The 23,567-nt window shown below is 37.1% G+C and overlaps 1 protein-coding gene across 1 annotated transcript in view; it reads left to right on the top strand.

Annotated features, from left to right (window-relative positions):
• DOCK4 (dedicator of cytokinesis 4) overlaps positions 1 to 23,567 on the top strand; it is a 262,203-nt gene that overhangs the window by 164,106 nt on the left and 74,530 nt on the right. Inside the window, exons 14-23 of the mRNA XM_075147683.1 lie at positions 438 to 562; positions 2,060 to 2,222; positions 3,792 to 3,898; positions 4,585 to 4,741; positions 10,541 to 10,638; positions 10,744 to 10,827; positions 10,924 to 11,024; positions 11,753 to 11,834; positions 12,881 to 13,051; positions 14,530 to 14,722. Coding sequence (XP_075003784.1) covers positions 438 to 562; positions 2,060 to 2,222; positions 3,792 to 3,898; positions 4,585 to 4,741; positions 10,541 to 10,638; positions 10,744 to 10,827; positions 10,924 to 11,024; positions 11,753 to 11,834; positions 12,881 to 13,051; positions 14,530 to 14,722 — 1,281 coding nt within the window. The remainder of the gene's footprint in view (positions 1 to 437; positions 563 to 2,059; positions 2,223 to 3,791; positions 3,899 to 4,584; positions 4,742 to 10,540; positions 10,639 to 10,743; positions 10,828 to 10,923; positions 11,025 to 11,752; positions 11,835 to 12,880; positions 13,052 to 14,529; positions 14,723 to 23,567) is intronic.

Raw genomic sequence — 23,567 nt, forward strand, 5'->3', positions numbered from 1 at the left:
AAAAACTTGTAATCAGTTCTTCAAGGAGACATTAAACAGAGAAATGTAAAGATTACAAATGAAAAAAAACACATTAATATTGCCTTAGATTAAAAGAGGAATTAAATAAGGTGAAGCTAGACACAGCTTTGGTATAGCTGGAGATGCCACTGTAAAGACCAAAAAGAGCTAACAGATTAGTAAAAGCCCCTAGAATTGGTTTAGTATGGCAAATAATCTGTTGGGCTTTTAGAGGGATGAGGCTTTGTTGGTTTTCTTGGTTTACGAAAAAAATTGTTATTATTTAAAATCTGAAAATACTGATAAATTGTGGGTGTGATACTATCCCTTGTTTGGAAGAGAAGATGAAAGTCTACTAAAGTACTAAAAAAAAAAAGTAAGGAAGCTGAACTGACTTTTGCACACTTTGTGTTTGGTTTGGTTTGGTTTTTTCATAGGTGAAATGAGGAATGATTTATATATCACTGTAGAAAGAGGAGAATTTGAGAAAGGAGGGAAAAGTGTGGCCAGAAATGTGGAAGTGACAATGCATGTCGTGGACAGCAGTGGTCAAATTTTAAAGGTATCTTTGTTGTGTGTTTTTCCTTGCTGTAATTAATTTTGATACACTTTTTCAGATGTAAATCATCTTTTGTGGGATTGTTTAAAGAGTACAAAATTGCTTTGGAAAGGTCATGTTTGTCTTTAGACATTCAAAGTATTTCCACTTTGCTTAAAACCTTTATAAAATGCATGTTTGTTTTGTTTCTGTGATCCATTACGTGATTCAGATAAACACCTGTAATTGCCAACCAAATAACTAATGATTCCATTAAAATGCTGGAAAAGTTGAAGCAAGATCAAGTTTTGGAGAATTTTTTATTTCATAATAATTCTTTTTAGTAGGTATGCATTTCTTCATGTTACACAGAATGTGTTTCGATCATTTTCAATTTTTTGTTTGATTTTAATAAATCAGAGGTCCTTGATGCAAAAATCACCACCGTATATCAAAAAAAGAATAAATGTTCCTTCTTTTCTTCATATTTGATTGCATACTGCTGGTGATAGCTTACAAACTGGCACTGTTTTATATTTTAATTATTAATAGATGACTTCGTTAGATTTTTTTCTGTTCTAAAAGATTTCTGTTCACCTTCAACCTTTTCCATACATATTTAGCATATTTTTTTTTCCTTTTTTCCTTTTTGTTTTTTCCTTTGAAAGTACTTTTTTCACATGTCCTGCGTGACGTTGAGGGCTGTGGGGTAACAAAATGAAGAAAGGCTGACACAAATAGTCTGGTGCAAATTGTGTGCGTATATGTGAAGTGAGATTGTGCATGTAAATGGATGGCATGCAATGGGTGTATGTTTTTGTATATATAAGTATATATACATAGGTGTGTGTGTATATATCTCTTTTTTATATATATACACATGTAAAAAAATAAAGGATATCGAGACGCAAAGGTGATCCCTTATAATTGCGGAGAAGAAAAGCTACAGCTTACCTTTCCCACAGCGAATTAATAGGTATCCCCAAGTCAGGACTTAGAAAAATCCATTTGCCTACTTTGCTATGGAGAGACCATCACGGGTGTTGTGAAGGTGACCAACACCTTGCTTCTTCCTAATTGGGGAATCCAGATTTCTTTTTTCATGCTGGGACATATCACTGATAACAGCAGGGTTACAGGCTTATTTCAGAAGACTAAAGATCTTGAGCCTGTGCCGTTCTTGTCTCAGTTACATTCTTGTTTGTTGCTTGGGCATAACACTGGAGTCATGGGACTCCATGTCACATTTGCTGCTTAAGCCTTCCTGATCACCCGGTTCCCCCTATATAAAACTTTGATTCTCATTGTGTGGAAGATTCTTGCCATTTTTTCTAATCAGCAAATATTAACAAAGTGCTACTATTTTTGTGCATTTAAAGATATTGAACATTATAGCACATGTGGCATTTGTGATATCAATATAAATATTAAGTAGTCTTCCTTGAAAGAACAGTTCTTGATGACATCTTAACAGTGAACTAAGCTGCCTTTAATCTCTAATCAATACTTTTTCTTCATTAGGATTTTATCTCATTTGGCTCTGGAGAGCCACCAGCCAGCGAATACCATTCCTTTGTGCTTTATCATAACAATGGTCCCAGATGGGCTGAGCTGCTGAAACTTCCTATTCCTGTGGATAAGTTCAGAGGAGCACACATCCGCTGTGAATTCCGGCACTGTTCCAGTAAGTGCTGTTCACGACTTCTGCTAGTCCTCTCCGTTACAGCTGCAAGTCAGCACATGAGTCTCCATAATATCTCAGGAAAAAGGCAGCTGCGTGAACTTTCTGTAATGATTTCATGACCCAGCTTCTCAGGCTTGCAGCTCTGCTTGGTGGAACTCAGTGCTGTGGTAAAGCCTAAATACTAGGAGAAACCAGTCTAGTTTTATTAAATAGAAATAGACAACATTGCAGCTGCAAATGTAAACAGAATTTCAGGTAAACTCAAAATGCAGATTTAGAATGTACCTGGTGAATTATCCAAAATTATACCTGTTCCTCCGTCCAACCAATGCGAAACGTACATAGATACATCATGGTCAATTAACATCACTTTTGTATTGCTTTTTTTTTTTACTTATAAAATAAAATTCCAAAATTCTCTAAACATTCTGAACAATTTTAGAGATTATTTTGAGGTAAAAATTGAGGTCTGGGTCCATGCTCTGCATACCAAGGTATGCGAGACAGGTTTCATAGCTATGGTGCTGACTGCTGTCCAGCTTGTAAAGAAAGGTGGATAAAATTGTACGTCTTTTAAACTGCTGCTGTTGTTTGGCTCTTTTTGGTGATGTAGATATAGCAAGATTTGATTATTTAGATTGCCTTTGTGGAAAGCGGCACACACAATAAGTTATAGTATATTTAGATTTCGGGCACATAAACTTCAAAATGTAAGGAACAGGTAATACAGGAAGAAATTTGCATTGATTTCTTTTTAGGATTTCTTTTATAAGTTATGAAGTAGTAAAGGAAAAACATCAGTGGTATGTTTCAAACAGATGATATATTTTTGCACAATCTTTCCCATGCAGTACAAGTTGGATATTTTTGTTATGATTGCCTACACCACCCCAACTGTGCTAAACCCAGACTCAAACTCATATATATACATATTTGATGAAAAATTGGTTGATTATCAAGTGTTCAGCATCTGCAGTCATTGGCGTCAGTAGAATCTGTGCCATCTCAGTGTTTTGTCTGCTTTATATTTAGGTGATAGATGAGTTTTGGAATTTGAGCTTAGGCATCCAAGTTTTAAAAAGTTATCCTGTCTAAAATTCATGTAAGGAACGGTGACATCTTCAGTCATATCTATAGAGGAAGATGCCTTATTTGAAAATAGAAGTGCAGTGTAGCCTGAGGCTGACCTAAAATGGAGACCAGTAGTAGAAGCTACTCTAGGGGATAATTGTCACAAAACCCCCACTTTCCTCTTCATGTTGGACTGGCTAGGTGACATTCATTTGGGTTTCCTGGCATTCTGTATATTGCTAAGACTGCATATTTGGTGGCTTCCATTATTTGTTGTTAATAAATACCAAATCATTCCAGAATACTGCTTTCTGATTTACAGTGAGATAAAATAAACCATTACAAGAGGTAATATTCAAATCTGAAAAGAAATCTAAGATAATCTTAGTCTGACTAGCTGCAAATAGCTTCCAGTATACTTTTTTATGCTGTATTATATCCATTTATTTTGTCTAAAATGTATAATATTAAGTGCTGCTATTTACATATGTATTTCAGCGAAAGAAAAGGGTGAGAAGAAGTTGTTTGGCTTTTCTTTCGTGCCTCTGATGCAGGAAAATGGGAGGACTCTGCCAGATGGCACCCATGAACTCATTATACACAAGGTAATTTGAATTAATAATCATTAGCTTAATGATTCCTCTGGAACATACTTTAAATGCCCGGAAACATTAGGTTGAGAAAGTCTGTATTCATTACCAAATGAGTGATAATCTTGTCACAATTAAAATATCCATTGCTGATTGTTTAATATTAAGCTTCCTGTTACAAATTGCAATTGAATCTAGGTATGTGCTTCAGTGCACTGGTTTTACTATGTCTTACTATTATATTACAATGTATTTATAATGGATTTCACAAAGTTAAGTTCAATTAAAACACACAAAGTGAACCCCATGATACCCTCTTAGTGAATTGCTGAAGTTAGAAAATCAAGCAAGCTCATTTATGTAGATCTACTCAATCTTATCATTTTTAGAGATATTTCATTTTTGTGGAATTTTTGTTTCCACATTTAACAGTTATCTCTTCAGTTCAGGGGATTTGATATGCTCACAGATAAATTTTAGATTTTAACACCAAAATTTATAGCTATTCATTTGACATAACCTGTGCAAATTTGTTAGACTTCAATGTCAGATATGAAGCTATGATCCAAAAACAAAGTTGCCACAGGCATAGTGAAAATTCTTCAAATTCTGGCAGAGAAACAGTAATAATTTATATGATTTAGGAATTTGGTCCTTTTTTTTTTATGCAGTATGGTTATTTTATCTGTTTGTTTTCACAGTGTGAAGAAAACACAAACCTTCAGGATTCTGGTCGCTACCTCAAACTCCCCTTTTCAAAGGGAATTTTCCTAGGAAACAACAGCCAAGCAGTAAAAACCACTAAAGAGTCCTTCTGGATTACGTCCTTTCTCTGCTCCACTAAGCTCACACAAAATGGTAGGATATGTTGATTATTTAAAACATGATGAATTCAAATGAGTGTGATAGCTAGCCTTTTCCGTGCCAAGCAAGCATGGATATACTCAAAAATAGCTTATGTTCTATCCATTTTACAAACTGGTTTTCTTCGTAATTTTTTATATCCAGATGGAAACCAATGCAGCATGATAAACCACTGATTTTAAGTAGTTCAAGAATGCTTTTTAGATTAACATGATATTGGAATCAAATGCAGCACTCTTGGAATCAACTATCAAAACCCAGCTGCTTTACAAAACTTCTTAATCTGTTTGTTGTAGAGTTTTTATGAAATACTTATTGTAGGCTTTAGGCTGTGGCAGTTTGGTTTTAATTAGGTGCATATTGCTTTTTTGTGGTATCACTTCTCTTCCTTAAAGCCAACAAATGTTTACTACTACTTAAAACAATCTTATACACTGGATATAAGGAGGAGCAGATAGAAATACATGTGTTTGCGGTCTTTACCATTGCTCTGTATAAAATTCTTAAGATCTTGTTTATTTGCTATATTAACTACAGTTTGTAACTGAACAGTTTTCCACAAATTTCTGAATATTGTGTATTGTGTATTGGTAATGTGTTTCTGACCATTCTTTGATATCCCCACAGTTTCATATTACTTTTTCTGAGCTGTTTATCACAGTTTTAAGATCTTGCTTAGCTCTCTCGTGTGTGAATGACTATGTCTTTACCCTTCTTATATGTATGATGATAAAATTGCTAATTGCTTTCAAATTGATTATAGGTGTTTAACAACAACTAGAGCAGCTTTTTAAATTGAAATAATCGTCTTAATTTTCACCATTTAGTAGCAAGTGTCCAAAATAGAACTATGTGCAAATAATAAGTGGTCTGTTTCACTATGCACATCCATTCTGTATTCTCATAGCAATTAGCTTCAAAGTAACAAAAGTTAGCCAGTAAAAGATTTTCCCAAAGGTTGCTAATAGGCAATCAGAGACTAAATTTGCTTCAGTTAAAGGCCTTGATTTAGGAAATCACAAGAATCTACTGGTACTTACACATGCATGAAAGTGCTGCCCGGAACTTAAGTGTCTCACTGATAAATAGTTGCGCTATTGTCTGGGGTTATAATACTAATTTATGTTCACAGTACAGGAGGAGTTATTTTGTACTTCATGTAAATAGATGTGTGACATAGGGCATAAAATTTCCTTTTTTTTTAACCATATTCTGAGTAAGAGGGTGTAGAATATCTGAATAATATTGATCCCCTTTTCAGCTCTGAAAGAGTTAACAATTATTTCAGCAGTACTTCAGAGGGTGGAAATATTTTCAATAGACAGGCTCATATTTTCTCCAAGGATCTTCTTTGGGAAGTTCATCTTGGTGAGTTTCCAAATCCCCATTCTTTTAAACAAAAATTTGCCAAAACCTATTGCATGCTCAGAAAATGAACATAGAGCAAAGCATGTGGATATTTGGTCATGTGAGCATTACTTCAGTTATCCCTGAGAGAATGTAGCATATTTATTAAAAAATACAGGAGTAAAAAGATCTGTATATTTACTTTTCAGTAAACATTTGTATTAGTATTTTTGAAAATTGCTGATTATTTTTTAATCTGTTAAGTTTGGAGATTTTTCTGAAGTTCTCAGAGATCTGCTTGTGTCTACGAACAACAATGTCCAGCCTGGAAATGAATTGAAAATTATGCTATTGGTCTTGCCATGGAGTGGGGAAGGACCCCAAACCCAGACTTGTAAAGGGTGTGACTGAATTAGGCCGCAGCTTTACTAGCTTGCTGGGAAATTTTACTCAGCTGTCATTCTCTCATTGATTGTTCCCACATGCCATCAGCTCTCATGCATATTAAAATTATGGGGACTGGGGGAAGGAGGCTGACTCCCAGTTGTTGGGATCCATAACTTCCTTACCCTGGGTACTTTGGAGGGGTTTGTAGGATTATTTCCAAATAATTTTCAGAGACCTCCTAACCAGGGGAGTCTGTGCGTTCATCAACATATCTCATAAGAATGTGTCCTTATCTAATCTGTCTGCCAGTTAGCCTTGCCTTAGCTTGACTTTTGATCCTGGATTGTTAATCAGTTAATGTTATCAAAAAAGTATACCAGCTTTTATACATTACATTCTTAGCTGGGTAGTTATATTTCATTATCCTAAAAAAAACCAAAAGAGCAAGAGAGAACGTAGTATTTTTCTACTGAGTAGTTATCAATATAGTCTTACTTACTTTTTGACATATAGGAGGGATCTCTGCTGCCAGAGACTCAGGATCCATCCAGCAAGTCAGAATATTTTAGCAAGTTGGCATCCACTCATTTCTCAGCACCGATCAGTAGATGCCTAGTAAGCAGCTGTTCATCAGCAGAGCAACATGCCATACAGCACATCTATTGCAAGGCAGAGGTGTAATCCATCTATCTGCATTTAAAAAAAGCCAAACTGGTGATTAGTAAAACAAAAGTAACAGGGGGCAGCTTTCCAGAGTGGACCCCAGTTTGGAGGGAGTGTTGGAAACCACAGAAGCAGCCTGTTGGAATAGGAACGCAGACTGCCAGTTCTGGAATTCAGCTTTTTCCTTTCGAAGTGATTAGTGCTACACCAGGCCAATTTCTGATGTCTCGGGATTTATAGGAGAGAAATGGAAAGATCATCCCAAACCACTTCCTTATACACATGATTCTAAACCTTTTCTTAAACCTAGCACTTGGGATTTAAATTATGGACTTTGAGAAGGGGAGTGTTTTGTTTGGTAGGAATGGTAGGTCAGGTGTAGCCTATTTTTAGTGTACAAATCTGATCATGAATAAGAGAAGGCATTGGAAATGTTTTTCTTCTTCAGCAAAATTTATCATCAGCATTGACTTCCTCCCTTTTCCAAAAGTATGTTTTCCTAGTGGGCCTATTTTGGGGGACAATTTTATATTCTCATTTTTCTTAATACATGACACATTGCTATCCCTTCCCCTTGTGATTCACATGTCAGATTTCCTATTCATGTCATTTATGCTTGGGCTATTTGCTAATGTTATCTCAGCAATGTCTTTCCTTCTTAGCATTTTCCTTGAAATAAGTGCTTTGAAGTGAGTGTCTGACATTTGCTTTCCCTTTCTATTTTAATCCCCCAACAAATCCCTAATATTGAGTGTCAACTGTCTTCCCACCAAGTTCCTCCAGCAAATCTCAATAGAAATATTTTTCCTGCTATAAACTGACAGCTTTAGCTAGTCTTGCTACTCCTCAACTTAAGTTGAGGCTTAAACAGAATGAAGTGTAGAAGTCCATGTAATTATCCAAAAGACAAATGCAGTTCACTGGATTCGTAATGCTTGTTTCTTGAAAATTCCTGACAGAAGGAATAATAAGACATATCATTTGTCCTTATCTTTGGGATGTGTCTCGGATGCACGTGTGGGACCTTTCAGCACTCTTAGTGCAACTCAAGGATCTCTCTTAATCCAAATCATTCCATGCTAGCATAGGGTGAAGCAAAACAAAAAAGAAACATAAAAATGCATAAAAACAATTTGTGCCCACCAAAATTAATTAAGGCAGCAAAATATTAGTGGAATAGCATGTAGGGTGTTTGCTGTTAGCACCTCTGGCGAGATTTGAATATAGGTGGAGATTTATTTAATGTTATTAAAGACAGAAATATTACTTCGTTTCCTGTTGTGGGAGAGAAGAGCTTTTCTGGAGCAAACTGGGAAAGAAATGACACGAAGATGGGTGTGGCTGAAATGTTACTTGAGTGTGAAAACAGTCGGTGGTGGAAAGCACCCAGTTAGTTGCTGAACCAAAGAGGAACACTTGCTGTTAGCTACTTAGTTTGATAAGTACTGAGAACATTTCAGAAGAACTGGATCCTTCTAAGACATTGCTGGAGAGTGATCAACTAGACCAGTGGTTCATCTTAAACTGATGGAAGGATTGGATGGTGGTTAAGGTTTTCTGCTTCAAACGGCCAGGCTTTGAGAAATTCTGAAAAGCCGGTTAGTGAAACGTGGAAGTAGTAAACGTGAATGTAAAGGAGCTTTGGGATTTATTTAATTCAACGGTTCAAAAATAGGTGGAACTTTGTGCTCTGAATACAACTTGAAAGGAGCACTGCAGACATAAGCGAGTGAGTCACGGGCAGAAAATGTGAGGATTAAGCAGAGAACCTGCAACAGAAGGGAGAAAAATAACAGCAACGTGTCAGAGTTCAGCAAGGGTCAGGATCAAGTGAAAACTGCTGAAAAGCCAAGCCGACTTTGCAAAACTCTATTTTAGGATAGTGAATGGTTCGGGACATGAAATTCCCAATCTCATAGCAAGGTGGTTTTTTTAGTACATATCTGAAGCTGAAAGCAATAACACATGACCTAAGAGTAATAAATATAGTACCTACATTTCAGACAGGTGGAAGAGCAGATACGTTAACTGGGCCATCACCCTCTGATGAATTTTATGCAAATATTTACAAGAAATCATGGATGAAAAAATGGACATGTAGCTAAATGGAATGTGCTGTAAGATGAATTTATCAAAGACATATCATGCCAGAATAAACTTCTTAATCTTTCTTTTCAAAGTTTTTTTTATTATTCTTCTTCAGAGGAAACGTAGCAGATCTAAACCATCTGGACTTCAATAGCGCACCACATGGGAAATTAGAAAAGATACAGATTAGAATAAGAATTTTAAAACTGGTAAATAAGGGCTAAAAGAGAACTAGCAGGTTGCACTGTAATGGAAGGAATTTCTTTCCTGAGTGGAAGGAAAATACTACTAGATCTGAAGGATTAGGCCTGGGATTGATCTCTTGTTTGGAGGGGTGGAAGGGATGGGGATGGGAGCTGCTTCACTAAAACTTGAGACACTGGAGAGCCTCTTGATGAAATTTGCTGCTAAGATGTAGTTGAAGGGGCTCATCAGTTGAGAGGGAAAAAATCAAAATCTGATACAGGCAAAACAAGGTATTTTGATTTAAATAATTAATAAGAAAGGGTAGAAATTAGATCAAATCTGATGGTACAAAAGGCAGGATCATGCCCTAATGGAGACTCTTGGGGATTCTGCTGTCAGGGAGCTGAACAGTATTAAACAGGAGAAAGACTATTTGTGTCACCAATATGATGTATCTAAAAAAACACCCTAAATTCTAGAACATATATATCAAGTGCTTACAGCAGACATATGAGCTTGCTAATGATATAGAAAACAGTGATGTAATCTCGTCTGTAATGTAGTTACAAGAAAGCTGAAGGAGAATTAATTAAAATTAGAGGAATTGCGAAGACACTCAGTTATGTTTTAGCTCAGAAGAGTTTATTTTCCAGAAGAGATTGTGTTGCTTATTAATAAAGCAGGATCTTAGAAGCATTGTGTTTGTTCTCTAAAAAGACATAGGAAGATGAGTATTTTAAATACATACAAACTAGTAATTAGGAGACTATTTCTAGCTGTCAGATGACAGCTCTGGAAGGCATCCTTCGATGGGACAAGAGACAGCAAAATAATTCCTTTTCCTAAGATGGTAGCTGACAAATATCTGAACAAGATTGCATTATATATTTGCCACAGGACACTGATTTTAGGGACCCAGTACCGTGTTCTTGTTTCTATTGGTAGAGCAATTATGGGATGGAATGAAAATTTGTTGTTGGGCAGATCATATTATAGCAAATCTTGAGATGTTTTCTTTTGTTTTAATGAAGCCAAGTTTTGCTGAGTGGACTGTAATAGTAGAATTTAAAATCTGAAATGCTGCTTTGCTTCCAGCTTTAATCTTGCATTTTGTTTTTGCAGGAGATATGCTTGACCTTCTGAAATGGAGAACCCACCCAGATAAAATTGCAGGTTGCCTCTCAAAACTAAAAGAAATTGATGGTTCAGAAATAGTAAAGGTATATACCATTCTATCCTTTTAGATAATATGAGGGAAATAATATATTTGTGTGTCACAAAAATACTTATTTAATAACACACTGTCTCTTATTCTCTCCAATCAGTTTCTTCAAGATACACTAGACACTTTATTTGGGATTTTAGATGAAAACTCTCAAAAATATGGATCAAAAGTATTTGATTGTTTGGTAAGTGTCATTTTGTGATGATGCTTAAGACTATTTAAGAACTAAGTAGGGGAAGAAAAAAAAGTGTTTTTTTTTTCCTTTTTCTCTCACATTTAGGTTCACATAATAAATTTGCTGCAGGACAGCAAGTTTCACCACTTTAAGCCAGTAATGGACACTTACATTGAAAGTCATTTTGCAGGAGCACTTGCATACAGGTGAAGTCTGTACTTTTTCTATTTGATTTGAATACTGACAGTTATTAGTAAACTAAGCAGAATCAATCATTAGATTACATTAAACGGTATCATTAGAAATAAAATGCAATGCTTATATGAACACCCAGATTTAGGCCATTAAAAAAGAGTAAAACAACTTTAAGTTACCTGAAAAGTTACTTGCTAATGCTCTGACATTGGCTTCATTTTAAAATTTTTCTCTTCGGTGGATTTTTTTATTTGAATTACTTTGAAAAACATAGGAGCCTTAACATCATCCAGGTGCAACTGTGTCACTGTCTGTGTAGAGCAGTGCACTAATAAGCATCACTTACTCTGCTATACTCTCTGTATTTATTTGCTACCTAGACTTCCATTAAAACCAATGCAGTTTAATGAGACTGCAAACCGATGCGTGGAATAGCAGGGATAGTCCATGATGGCAGGGACTCTTCTGGCTTAACTGACCTCATGTATCCCTGTCAAAATCATTCTACTGCATATGTAATGCTGGTGGTATTTTCTGTTCGTTAGAGATCTACTAGGTGGCTTTCAGCAGACTGAAAACTAAGTCTAATATTGGGCCTGTAGTGATTAGTGAAATCTAGTCACATATTTTTCCTTTTTGTCAGTGTTTCTCATATGACAGATACTGGTTTGCATTTTAAATGCAAAGTTAACCCTTCTCCCACTTCTGTGTTATAATACTTTCTGATGTGGTATTCTAGAGATCTTATAAAAGTACTGAAGTGGCATATTGATCGAGTCACTGAAGTGGAGCTGCATGAGCACATACAGGAAGTACTAAAGGTAATAAAAATCATCGAAGGCAATTATATATTTGAATGATGTATTCATACAGTACAAACAGGTTTAACTTGGGAAATGAAGTGGAGTATGTATAAATGATGGCATGGTAGTACTAATTCTAGGGAGTTGCAGACCCTTTCAGTGCAGTCAGTTTATTCATCGTTCTCTTGTCAATAAGTTGATCAATGGAGCTTACTACCACTAGACTCAGGAGCTCTATGTTCTGTACTGAATGAGGATATACATGAGTAAGAGTTAGATCTCAGAAATCAAATGTAGACTTCATTGGTGATAATAACGTCTGTTGTATAACTGAATCTAATGGCAGACGTGCATGCTGACTTAATGGTTCAAAGCTGACACAGGGAATTCTACTAAAAATGGTGGTTTTGGTTGCTCTTGTTGTCCTGTTTTGTACCATCAACAAAGCACAGCGTGGAGTCAGGCTGAGTTGTACAACACAATAATCCCATTTGGGACAGGTGTTGCAGTCTGGAAGTAAAATATCAACATGGTACCCTTCTGTGCTTTTCTGTGCTGCTGTTAACTTAGGTGTCTTGCTAATAAGAAAGGGCTGTATTTTTAATTTAGTTTTGCAACTTAGTTTAACTTTTTTTTTTTTTTGTATTATGTGGTTAACAGTTGACAGGAAAACAACTTTTAACAGGCAGAGAAATTCTAAGAATAGCTCAAAAGTTTGAGCCTATTCTTATATTGGCCTTGTGTGTTTATGCAATATGTGTTTTTGTAGCCAAAGACGTGCAAGGGATGGGGGGGCAGTGTTGAGATTTTGCAGTTTTCCATTTGCTAAAAAACCAAGTGTTCCCTGGTTTGTAGAGATTATGAAAGGCAAGGGAAGAGCAGTTCTGAGTTTGTGCTTTTGAAACGTTGTTAGTGTTTCAATAGAAAGATTTGCCAGTATTAAATAACATGGTGTCCTGTTTCAGACACTTGTCATTATTTGTATTATATAATCATTGTGTGTGTTCTATTTAAAGATCAGCTGGTTCATTTTTATGAGCTATCTCTGATTTTGACATTTGTAGGCACAGGAATATATCTTTAAATATATAGTCCAGTCTCGAAGGTTATTCTCTATTGCCACTGGTGGACAAAATGAGGAGGAATTTCGCTGCTGTATTCAAGAGCTGCTTATGTCGGTACGCTTCTTCCTTTCCCAAGACAGCAAAGGAGCTAGTGCTTTATCTCAACTACAAGTAAGTTTTCAAGCATGCCTTGTTTATTGCCACTTTCCATGTCCAGTATAGAAGATGTATGCATGTCCTTACCTATATTCCCAGGAAAGAAGATGTGTTTTTGCTAGAGCAAAATGGCATTTTCAGCTCATCCTCATACCTTTTGTCCTATAGTGTGATATTTTCATACCAGCAGCTTCTAAATATGCTTGGCAAAGATAATCCTAAATCTAATATTTAATTTTGAATTATAATTATATTGCTGGATACAAATAAAGTAATTTCTCTGTTTTGGGCATTTTACAGCTTAGTTTAACCACATTGGAACTGAAGAATTTGAGCCATACAAAAGACTTATCAGAGTTTTCATGCTTTATAGAAAATATTTAAGTCTTGCTGAACTGTATGTTTTAATACGCAGCTGGTAGCTTTATTTCAATTGAGACTACTAAAATTGACTAGTGATAAAGCACAGAGGCAAACCACACAGGAGACAGCTCTCTACATTAAATGCTATAGATTTACCAACTCCTACAGCTCATAGATATACTGTCCTCTTCCCCTGTTTCTGTAACCAAAGGTGTTTAAGACCTGTTAAGAATTATAAATTTCTTAAGCTGTGTAGAAGATTGTTCTTCCAAGACAATGGCAAATCAGAGAGAACAGCGTAGAGAAGTGGTTCTTCCATCTCATATCATGTAAGCCGGTGGGGTGAAAAGGTAATAGCAAAATGATATAAATAACCACATTTGGAATTCTTCTTCAGTATCTTTAACCTTGTATGTCATTTGTTCTGACACCAGTGTGAAGAAGGTCTGAGGTATGAGTAGCTTTTCTCAATCAGCAGGATTTGGAGAGGAAGAAGGAAATGTCAGTTCTAGCTTCCTTTCTCTGGCATTGCCCTCCTTTCTTTTCCAGTGTTTTGTTTCCTTTTCATTATACTCACCAATGAATTTCTACCCCTATTTTAGGATTGTTGAAGTGAACCAAGACTGCCAGTGCTGTCTCACTCCAAAATAAAAATGTTCATTACTTGAAAAATGGAAGATATGGAGGCTGTTATATTACTTATCTTAAAAAAAAGTAAACCAAAACAACTCCGTTCAAATCTTTTTGTTCTGATATCAGCTGGCTTCTGTTATCCATTTAAAAATTTCCTCTCACACATAGATTGTGAAGAATCTGTAAAGTATAAATATTTTTGTTCTAAGTTGAACTTCTTACTTTCACTTTGTCCTGGGATAAATGAACAGTCATTAGATAGTGCTTAAAGGAAAATAGTCACAAGTGTAAGCCCGTTAATGAATGTGAGAAGCCCGTTAATGAATGTGAGAATATTTCTTCTGAAAATATGATCATTTTTAAAGCTACTAACTACCCTTGAAATGTAAAACCAGGCATTTTTCTATGGTTACTTAAATTTATATAGTTATTTAAATTCCATAAATGTCAAGCTACACTGCAATATCTGACTGTCCATTTTTGCCCTTGTCCTCTAGGCTGTGTTTCTCAGCTCATTCCCATCAGTGTACTCTGAACTTTTGAAGCTCTTTGATGTAAGAGAAGTGGCAAATTTGGTTCACGATGCTCTGGGCAGCTTGCCAACAGTCATGCATGGGGATGAGTCCCTTCAAGCTGTTAAACTGCAGAGTATTGGAAAAACTGTAGAGAGTCACCTGTACACGAACCCAGGTAAGGTTACCCTGCCTGCAGATAAGGAACTCCAATTGTGTGCTTGGTTTGCAGGCCAGCAGGTGCTGAAGGGAAGAGTGTTGCTCAGAGTAGTGCTTCCTGAGGAACAATTCTTGAAGCACTGCTCTGTACAAGCTGCTCATTTACAAGAATACGGTTGGCTAAGTTCAGTGGTTTGTTTTTTAGAGGCAAAGACTCTTAAAATATAGTGTTGTTTTGATCTACTGCTGGCAATATGTCTGTGAAGGAAGTTTACCTTATACTTTATAAGTAATTATGAAAGAAAAAGCCTTACTAAATTAATTTTTTTTTCTTTTTTTCTCCTTTGGGGGCACTTCAGCAAACAGATTGTCACTTATCCATTAAGTCGTATTTGTGTAACTTTTGCTAGTTCAGCACTTTTGATCATCCATTTCTTAGTGTAGCATAAAAAAGCTACACAAATGCAAGTGATAGTTGTGCATAAAGTATGTAACAGCATAGTTATTTGCTATGCGGAAGAAAAAACTGCGGTGTGGTAGTAAGTCTGGCATTCTTTTTTTCTGTTTTAAGTGAAACCCATAGAAGTAAATTTGAGATTAACTCATTTTGAAACAAAAGTATTAAAATAGAAGAGATTTAAAGAATTCTAATAAGTGTTAATGTACTCACCAAAAGCCCTCTTGAGAGCTGTTTGGATATTGGCTGATGGAGTTCAGTAGAAACAGTAATTTTTACCATCTAAGGTATTCAAGATAAACACATTACAACAATGAAGGCTCTGCAAAAACCACCAGGATATGCATAAATATTTTGAGATGCTGCAAAATAAAGGAAGAGATCTTAGAACATGTTTTTTTCAAAATGCTTTCAGTGATTGTACTTTAAAAGTATGAACTCAGAGAAATGGGTAAGAAGTATTGGATCCTGGCTACTTTGCTTCATTCTGGTTGCAAAAACAGCTCACCCTTTCCCTTGTGAGCCTCCATGGCGGTCCCTTCCAGAACAGTTAGCTTTCCCTACAGCTGATTGAACAGACCTTTGGTACTCTGGGTAGATGATGACATATTCATGGAGCAATCTTAAGGACGCTCTAACTTACGTTTTTAATTTTCCAAACTATGTAGGGACCAGGTAGCATCATTTCCATTTTCCTCCCATTATCTCAGGTAGGTCAGCCTAACCAGAAGATCCAAATGAATTAATGTAATTAAAGAGAGTTATTTAATGCCATGTAAGGGACTCTTGAGGACTTTCTTGGAACTGTATTTCTACTTTCAGCCATATGACAATTTTTTTTGTTTGCTTCCTTTTGTAAAAGTGTTAGTTTTTTATTCAAATCAAGTTTCATTATTAAGAAGTCATATGAGTTGGTTTGGCTATAAAAGCAATGGAAATTACATGTTAGATTTTACACGTGGGTTATACACAAATAGAATATAAATTCCTTAGACCACAGGGAAACTGATGTGAAAGACATCAGGCAGTAATATAAGCTCCCAACGTCCGTGATGGGAAGCTCAGGCAAACACTTGTACAGTATAATTTCAGTCATCATTAAGTTGAAGGGTCATGTGGAGATCAGCATCTTGGTCTCTTTGCCCTTAATGTTTTGTCTCTTTAAAATACAAAAATATAAGTAGACTTTCCCTCAGTCAATCCCTAGAAGGAAGTCCTTTTAAAATCCTTTTGGGAAAATAAATATTGCACTAGACTATGTTAATGTGCAGAGTAAACTGTACATCCTAATGTGAAGTTGAGGCTTGCTGCTGTGAAAATAATTGATTTCTATCTCCCAGACGAAGATGATGAATGCTGCAACCTGTGGTGCTAGCTAACACATTGGAACTAGATGGAGCGCAGGAAATAACTATTTAGTCAAACATCTAAAAATGAGGAGGGCACTTCTTAGATAACATTTTCTGTTATCTGGAGCTTGCTTGGAAACAAGTGAGAGTAGTTTAGCATGGGAGTTTTATGCATTTTGTGCTGCAAGGGCCTGAACAACTAATACATTAGTGCCCACTGCTGCAGAAATCAACTGACACTAAAGCTATGCTTTTGCTAAAATTGGGAGATATATTTGGTATATTGTTGAAAATAGAAGCATCAGACATGGCAGAGGTTGATTTAAGGTGCCCAAGCACAGATGTTTAGTACAATTTCAGAAGTATTTGATGCATCTGGTCTCTACCAGCCTCTCTAGGGAATGCAGGTTATATATTGTATTTACTGATCATGCGTGGATGGGATGTCTGAAATGGCTCTGTATTGAGGCTTTGGTATAGCTTGCTTAGAACCTTTTTCTATTTCAGTGATTTTAAACTTCAGCTCTTCCTATAGATAAGAACTACAGAGATGTTAGAAGGTGTCAACAGCAGTTATCTGTCTGGCTCCTGTGAAAAGTTAGTGGGTGTTAAGGCCTTACTTTTATTTTTCCATATTTACTTCTGCATCTTTGTAGTACACTACACTGGATGTCGAAAAAGAAACAGATTACGGTTTTCCTGCTTATAAAGACTAGCAGTATTTTTTTTCCTCTTGGCCTTTCCTCCAGTCTCCTGGTATTGTGGGTGTAACTCTTTGGACGCATCCCTGTTGGTACTTGTAGAACGGCCAAATTGATGACCTACATATGCCTGTACCCAGAAAATTTTCTACCTTTGTCACTTCCGATACAGCAGTAGTCTAGCACTCATTTGGTTTTTTTTGTGCATTAAATATTATTATAGCTTGCTCTGGGGAAGAGTTAAATCTGTTTTGCTGGGAAGAGTTAAGGCCAGTAACAAAGAAACACATCTTGAACCATGTCGTTCTCGACATGGTTAAACAGGAATTAGCAGAACACTAAGAGCACTGCTTTGAGCTTGCAAATTCAATAGCTATGAAAACGTGAGGTGTGTAAGTGGAACGTCTCGGTTTCTTCCGCCAAAGAGGATGAGTTTTCTTGGAATCACCACCAATCAGACACGTCAATTACCGGAAGAGAGATTACATTAGTAGGTAAAGTCCTAAAAAAAGAAAATCCCATATTGATAAAGCCTGTATCTTAGCCCAGTTATAATCTGTGGTGCAGGTCTTTATCACATGGAGAATGTTCTTACAAGGCAAGAAACCTTGTGTCTTCCCAAAATATGAGGATTTGAACCTCTGCGCAAGAGTAGCTGAGCAGGCCTTTTCCTTTTAGTGGGCCAAACTGTTCAAAACAAATAGAGGAGGGGTTTAATTCTCTGACCATTGACACTACAGATGTCATATGGTATATGATATCTATATATGATATATAAATTATGAAGCTAGGAAAAATCCTGAGTTGATGTTTTGAAGACATCTTCATGTGTTCATTTTATTTAATTTATTTAATATGCAAAGTTTTATGTATTTATTTTATATGTAACTTACTCCTTATCTGTTTCCCAATAGATTAGAAAAGTGATAATTTTCTATTTGTTTTCTTTCTGAGATTGACTGCTTCCTTCAGTCTGTCTTTGTGAATGAGTTCATCTAAGAATTGCATCCTGTACATCACAGGAGAATGTACACGTAGGAAACTCTATAGTAATTCAGCAATGAATATCTGACACAATCAGTGAGAGTAATTTAATATCTTTGAACTGCCTCACAGAAAGGACGTTGTTACATGTTAGACTTCCTATGGGAATGAAAAAAAAGTTGTTAGCAAGTTCAGGAAAAGGTACCATTAACTGATAAAGACTCAAAACTTCTCTTTAATGAGACTTGTAAGTTATCTCAGTAATCACTGCAACCTAATTGATTGCTATAAAACTGTAAAAAGCCTATCATTATTGAAATTGTTGATGCAAATCCTGAATTAGTTTTAGTTAAAATACGTTAAACTTTACATATTAACACAGAATTGAAAAAAAAAAGAGTAAATTTTTTCAAAACATGAAGGTTTTTCACATTGATCCATAGTACTGCTTTCAAGTACTCCAGGATCTTTTTCAGATTAATTAGTATTTCTTAATTTGTCTTCCACAGCAATATACTATTCTTTGGAGTTCTTTGTATGTGTGCTTCTACACCTGTGGGGAGATGTATGTATATATATTGCATACAAAAATTCAGCCTTTATTAGTACCTCTATAGTGGAGAGCAGAAAATATTTTGCAAAAGGTTTGCAAATGATGCTTCGCATCTGTGGCTCTTTTTTAGGCCAAGGGAGGACTTTCTCAGCCATACCTGTGTTTTCCTTCTGCACTACAGGCAAATTTTTTCTTTCAAAAGAAACTGAAAACAGTTCCGTACAAAAGTTTTGAAACTGACTGTTCTGAGAACAGTGACATGTCCATGCAGTCACAGAGCAGGCATATATGTTTGGTTTTGGGATTGCAGTCATAACTGTTTGTTTGCCTTTTCTTCTCCTACCACCCTCAAGTCCAGTGGTTCTCCCAAACAAGGAGGTGTAAATTGAATAGGTCCAAGTAAAACTATCAAAAACAAGAGCGACTTCCTTGCTTCTCACTGTTCAAGGAGAATGCTGTTTGTTTGTTTAAAATGTTCAATTACACTAATTCTTTTTCCAAGCAGGCTGAAGTTTTGACCATCTGTTCAGATATAGTCATTGAAATGAATATTATCTTTCTGAAATTAATCTTTAAAATACACTAGAATAAAGAAAGTTTTGTATGTCTTGCTTTACCACTAACTGAAAAGCAAGGGGAAAACATTATGGGTTAAACATTAAACGTTAATGTAGCTTGCATAGGAAGGTCACAAAGATTGCCCAGAGTAGTCTTTCTTTCTAATTATGCCAAGCATGTACTCGAAAAGCTCTATGTCATGATTTTTTTCCTCTCTTTCTGTATAATATTTGTAAAGGGCAAGTATTAGCATTTTAAACAGTCAGCTAATTTGGCTTCCTGCACAGAAGAAAAATTAGGACAGTGACTGATGGCTAGGAGTTCTGATTATTGCACCATTCCTTGCGCTCATTAATTTTTCTATATACAGTGGCTCACATTGCAGCTGACAATTTTTAAGGAAAAGAGTAACCTGAGACAAATATTGTACACTACATTCTCCAAACTTTCTCACATAGTCCTTGGTTTGGCTCAGAGGTGAATATGCCAGCTCTCCTCTTCTGTAATACCACTACACCTCTCCACCTAAACAGGTCCCACACTATCGGATATATCCTCATTAACCACCACCCCCCTTCCCATCCTTTGATACGATACACAGATATAATTTCCTTAGTCTATGGACCACCCCTGTAAAACATCCATAAAATGTCCACAAAATGTCCATTGAGTTTATTTAGTCCGTGACTTGGGGCTCCATCTGTTATGGTGGTCACTCAGGACAGGAGAGGTGGTGTGTTGTGTGGAGTTACTGGGCACCCAACCCAGCTCAGGTCGGGTCACTGCTGCCCTTGCACTGCTTCTTGTAAGGCTCCATGGTTCGGGTGGTTCCTGCTGTAGTAATTCTTGTAACGTGCAACTCAAATCAAGAGTTACAACAATTTAAAGGTAGATCTATTGCAATCTCCACCCTTGGTCCCTTTAGACCAGGTCATAGGGTTTAACATTGCAATGAACTCCTCCCCTTGCCCTGCTCCGGCTTGGACTTATCCACAGACTGCAGTCCCTTAGAGTTGTACCTGCTCCAAGTGGAGCCTTACCTATGAGCCACAGTCTCTCCAGGGGTATACCTGCTGCAGCATAAGCTTATCCACAGCCACAGTCGCTTTGAGGTGCACCTGTTCCAGCGTGGCCTTATCCATGGGCCACAATGCCTTCAGAGATATACCTGCTCCAGCATCGCCTTACCCACAGCCACAGTCCCTTCAGAAGTTAACCAGCTCCAATATGGCCTTACCCATGGCTGCAATCCTCCCAGAGGTGTACCTGATCTGTTGTGGGCTTATCCATGGCCACACGCTTTGAGGTGCTCCAGCATGACCTCATGCACAGCCACTGATGCTTCAAGGTGTACCTGCTGCAGCATGGACTTATCCACAGCCACAGATGTTTCAAGGTGTACCTTCTCCAGCGTGGACTTATCCTTGGGCCACAATGCCTTCAGAGGTATGCGTGCTGCGGCACAGACATAACCACAGTTGCAGATGCTTCGAGATGTACCTGCTCTGGCATGGGCTTATCCATGGCCACAGATGCTTCGGGGTGTCCTGCTCCTGTGTGGACTCATCCACAGGTCACAATCCCTTCGACTCAAGTTCACGCTGGAGTTCCAGCCTGTCCAGTACAGCAGCACAGAAACAGCAGCGATGCCCTGGCCATCTGCCAGCCCAGGCGCATCCCCATTGCTGTTATCAGAGTGTTCCCAGGCACGGCACAGCAAGATGATCAGCAGTGCAGCACTGCAGCAAGTAGCGAAAGCAAAAAGCAGCCACTAACGAGCACTAGACTCTAATATACAGTGAGGTAAGCAAGCCCCATGGCAAGTACAGAAGCCTGCCGATTAACAGCTAAACAGCAATAACAGCTATAAATTCGGTCTAGCACATTCCAATCAAATTTGTCGTTATCTCAAACCTTCATGCCCCACGTTGGGCACCAAAAAGGACTGTTGTTTTTTAACCCCAGCTGGCAACTAAGCCCCACGCAGCCACTCGCTCAACACTGTTTCCAGCCCAAATCCAAAACATAGCCCCATATGAGTTTCTATGAAGAAAATTAACTCCACCCCAGACAAAACCAGCACAAAGAGTTGGCTGTTTACAAGTCAAGTGTTGCTACACGTAGATTCTCTGGTCGTCAAAATGGAGTTCTTAATGCTGCGCTTACATGTAAGCAGTGCACAGATTAGTGGGCACTTCAGAAAAGGTACCAAATCCTGTGTGTGCTCATCAGGAAGCTGCCTAGAATTAACCAAGAAGAAACACTTTGGCACAGGACTACTCCTGTTTTCTCCTCACCTTCTGGACTGAGGTATTTGAGTTGTAGCTGCAAGAGAGGATCTGCTGTCCTCAGAGGACCTATGGCCCAAAGGATAAGGCTCGCACCAATGATGTGTGAAAGAGCTAGTATAACTGCTCTGTGACAGTTGTGGACTTGAGTAGTGATTTGAGCGTTTGCCTGGGAATGGAAGACCAGGTTCAGTGCTTTGTCAGCCTGGATTCAGCTTCCTGTCATCTGCCTGCCAGGAGAGCACCCCAACCGCAGAGCCACAGGCTGGTTTTCACAGTGAACCCTTCAGCTCTTCTCTTGAAGGTGGGTTACCAGATAGTCAAGAATTCAGTACATGTAAGGCCTAACAGAAAGCAGGAAAAAGGAGCCATCCCCTGTAACCTAGAGATTAGGTCTTTTTTATAGGAATGGAGAGTCCTGCTTTTTCGTTTCAGCTGAAGGCATTAGCTTTATTTTTTCATCTATGAGTAATCAATAAGCAGATTTAGTGGTGGGGATCAGAAGCTGGCACTTTCCTAACTACAGGTCTGCACATTAGCTATCTTCCTACTCGCTTTCCTTTTGACCCTATAGATCTTGCAGTGGATGGGTCAGTGGCAGCTGTGCACACTTGACATCTCAGACTACCTGGGGCAACACTTTGCTGAGCTTCTGTTCTTTAGGTAGACAAAAAGGAAATGCTTTGTTGATTTGGCTGAACTGGAGCTTCTGAAGCTTCTGAACTCTCAGGCCAGTCCTGACGAACACCTACTGAGGCACTTGCAGAAGTAAGCAGTCACTGGATAGAGGCTATTTGTTTCCCAAGTTTGGGTTCCAGTACCACTGGTTTTAGATTAATTGATGGCCTTTTGCCTATTGCCATACAGTCTTTGTTTATATTCTTCTTCAGTAGGAAGATATAGCAGAACACATGAATAAATAGTAAGCATGGAACACCTGCTTAAAAAGGCAAGCTTTTTTTCAAAAGTAAGAATATACTTAAATAGTGTGTACAAATCAACTTGTCCATCTGATTTGTCTTGTGTTATACAGATAACTAGACAATGAAAACAAGGGAATAATAGAGAAAAACAAGATTAGTGCTGTATTTCAGTGAATGACAGAAACATTCAACAAATAAAATCTCAGAATAAATCTATCTTTTTCTTCCTCCTGGAAAAAATGGAGGAAATATTTGAGGAGAAAAAAGTGTAAGAAAAAGACTAATTCACGAACAGGACCTGGTTGGCAAAATTATTTTAAAGGAGTAATTTTCCAGCTAGATAACTCAATTTTTAGGAAATAATTACAGTAAGGAACAAAGGAACTAAGTAGATTAATATATTTAGATAATGTAGCATATAATAATCATTAATGTTTTGATAGAGGAAATGATTCAAGTACATTTTTATGAGAACAGCATTTCTCAATTATGGAAAAGATCTAAAACCAACAACAAAAATGAAAATGAATAATACCCATTCCATTTATCAAGTTGTAAATAGGTGTTTATTGTGTTATCACAAGTGCTAGTATTAGGGCTCTTCCCATTTAACATCATTTTTAATGATAAGAAAAAGAAGCAAGAAAAAGTAGCATGTTAATAAAGTTCTTGCATGATTTTGAGAGAATTCAGGACGAAAATAGCACCAAAGAGCTGTGTTTAGAAATTGAATAGAGGAAAGGCAAATCATTTTATGTAGATACCAGTAGTCTAAATTGCTCATAGTCAGTAGGAGTAAGGAATATGGAAAAGTGAAAATCCTGAAAGAAATCTGAAAGTACTGCTCATCTGTAAAGTAGAACTCATTTGTAGAATAACATAAGTTCAAGATGAAGTCTGTTGTGACCTTGGCTTGCAAAGGGATCCTGTCAAATGGCAGGGAACACTAGACATAATTGCACATTATTTTGAATACAAGTATTACTGTGTTAAGTTTTTTTGCATGACAGTTCAATAAATACTTAGAATTTGCTGTTAAATGTAGTATATT

Source organism: Calonectris borealis, chromosome 1 (genome assembly GCF_964195595.1).
Source record: "Calonectris borealis chromosome 1, bCalBor7.hap1.2, whole genome shotgun sequence".
Taxonomy (NCBI): domain Eukaryota; kingdom Metazoa; phylum Chordata; class Aves; order Procellariiformes; family Procellariidae; genus Calonectris; species Calonectris borealis.